At 62.7% G+C, this 1355-nt stretch overlaps 1 protein-coding gene across 1 annotated transcript in view; it reads right to left on the bottom strand.

Annotated features, from left to right (window-relative positions):
- Positions 1-1355, bottom strand: part of MAN1C1 (mannosidase alpha class 1C member 1) — a 156835-nt gene that overhangs the window by 12778 nt on the left and 142702 nt on the right. The window contains 1 exon segment of the mRNA XM_014591978.2: positions 1082-1197. Coding sequence (XP_014447464.2) covers positions 1082-1197 — 116 coding nt within the window.

The following is a 1355-nucleotide window of genomic DNA, read 5'->3' as shown; positions in this document are numbered from 1 at the left end:
GGGGGGCGTGTGGAACACACAGACAGGCCCCTGATCCCACGTAATACTCGCTCTATCTGGGGGGACATACGATGAACCAGGGGGCACACCCCACGGGAAAGCTTAGAGGCAGATAAAGGTGGGGAAGAGGGTAAGCCTGGGGTACGTGACGGACCAGGCTGAGCTGAGAGCTGGCCAGCAGGTGGGAACCGGCCATGTGCGTGACACTGCCGGGTCGGGGACAGCAGGTGCAAAGGCCCGGCCTGTGGTGGGGACACATCCGGTGGGTCCAAGGAAGGTGCCCACAGCAGAGGGTGCAAAGGGGAGAGTGAGGCGCGAAGTCGGGGTGACTTGGAGCACAAGAGAGGCAGCGCGCTTACTCTGGCCGCTAAGGAGGGGACCTGCCTCTCCGGCTCTGCCAGCTGCTGTGTGGAAGTGACCAGAAGAGCAGGCGGAGAGGAAGCGAGAGCAGTTCGGAGGGACCAAAGGCTGGTTTAGACCAGTGATGGCAGAGCGGACCCAACAGCTGCCTACCTGACTCCCTCCCGTTCTAAAGCCTCTCTCTCGGAAGGGACTCATCTCAGCCATCCAGTGTCTTTCCACACTCACGGACGGACACAGTGACACAGCTCTGCGGGTCCTGGGCCGTATGACCCAGGGCAAGAGCCTGTCTCCCAGCCTGGTTTCATCCCCTCCCTGAGGGGGCCTCTCTCTGTTTGGACGTGCTAGTCCTGAGCCCTCTGGTTTGGCAGGACAGCTGAGGGTGTCGCTCTGGCAGCCTCCCAGAGGGCTCGCAGCCTGCGGGCAGCCATCCTGCTCTGATGCACCGTGGGGGCGCTGGGTTGGCAACTGTGCTCTCTGCATGGCACTGGCTGTCGCTTCCTCTGAGACCTTGGACACGACTGGACCTTCCTGAGCTGGGTTTCCCGGGCAGTGAGGACATTAGCAGTCCTCACCTCAGTGTTGGGAGGAGTGGGAACAGGGCACTGGCTGCGGGGAGCCCACCTTGCCACTCTCCTGGCCAGCGCACATGGGAGGCAGCACGGGCTCTGCCAGCCCGGCCCCGGCCCCACTGCCCATGAAGAATCGGGGCTTGTCTTACCTCCAGGGCTTCGTAGTACATATTTTTAGCCTCCATATCTGTCTTGGCCGACATCAACCAGGATTTGATCAAATATTCATAAAAACTGTCCCCGAGTCCTCCAACCGAGACGTGGTCTGTGGGGGAGGACGAGAACATTATCTCTATCTGCTGTCGCTGCCGGCGGGGCTGGGCCAGTGCTGAGCGGGGGCGGTGCTGAGAGGCGGGGAGCCTCTGACCGGGGCCCCTGGCCTGCGCGGGGCTGGGGGACACACGGCCTGCCTTGTGGCAGGGG

This window comes from Tupaia chinensis, unplaced genomic scaffold (assembly GCF_000334495.1).
Source record: "Tupaia chinensis unplaced genomic scaffold, TupChi_1.0 Scaffold000628_1, whole genome shotgun sequence".
NCBI classification, from domain to species: Eukaryota; Metazoa; Chordata; class Mammalia; order Scandentia; family Tupaiidae; genus Tupaia; species Tupaia belangeri.
This window is presented reverse-complemented; position numbering and strand designations above follow the sequence as displayed.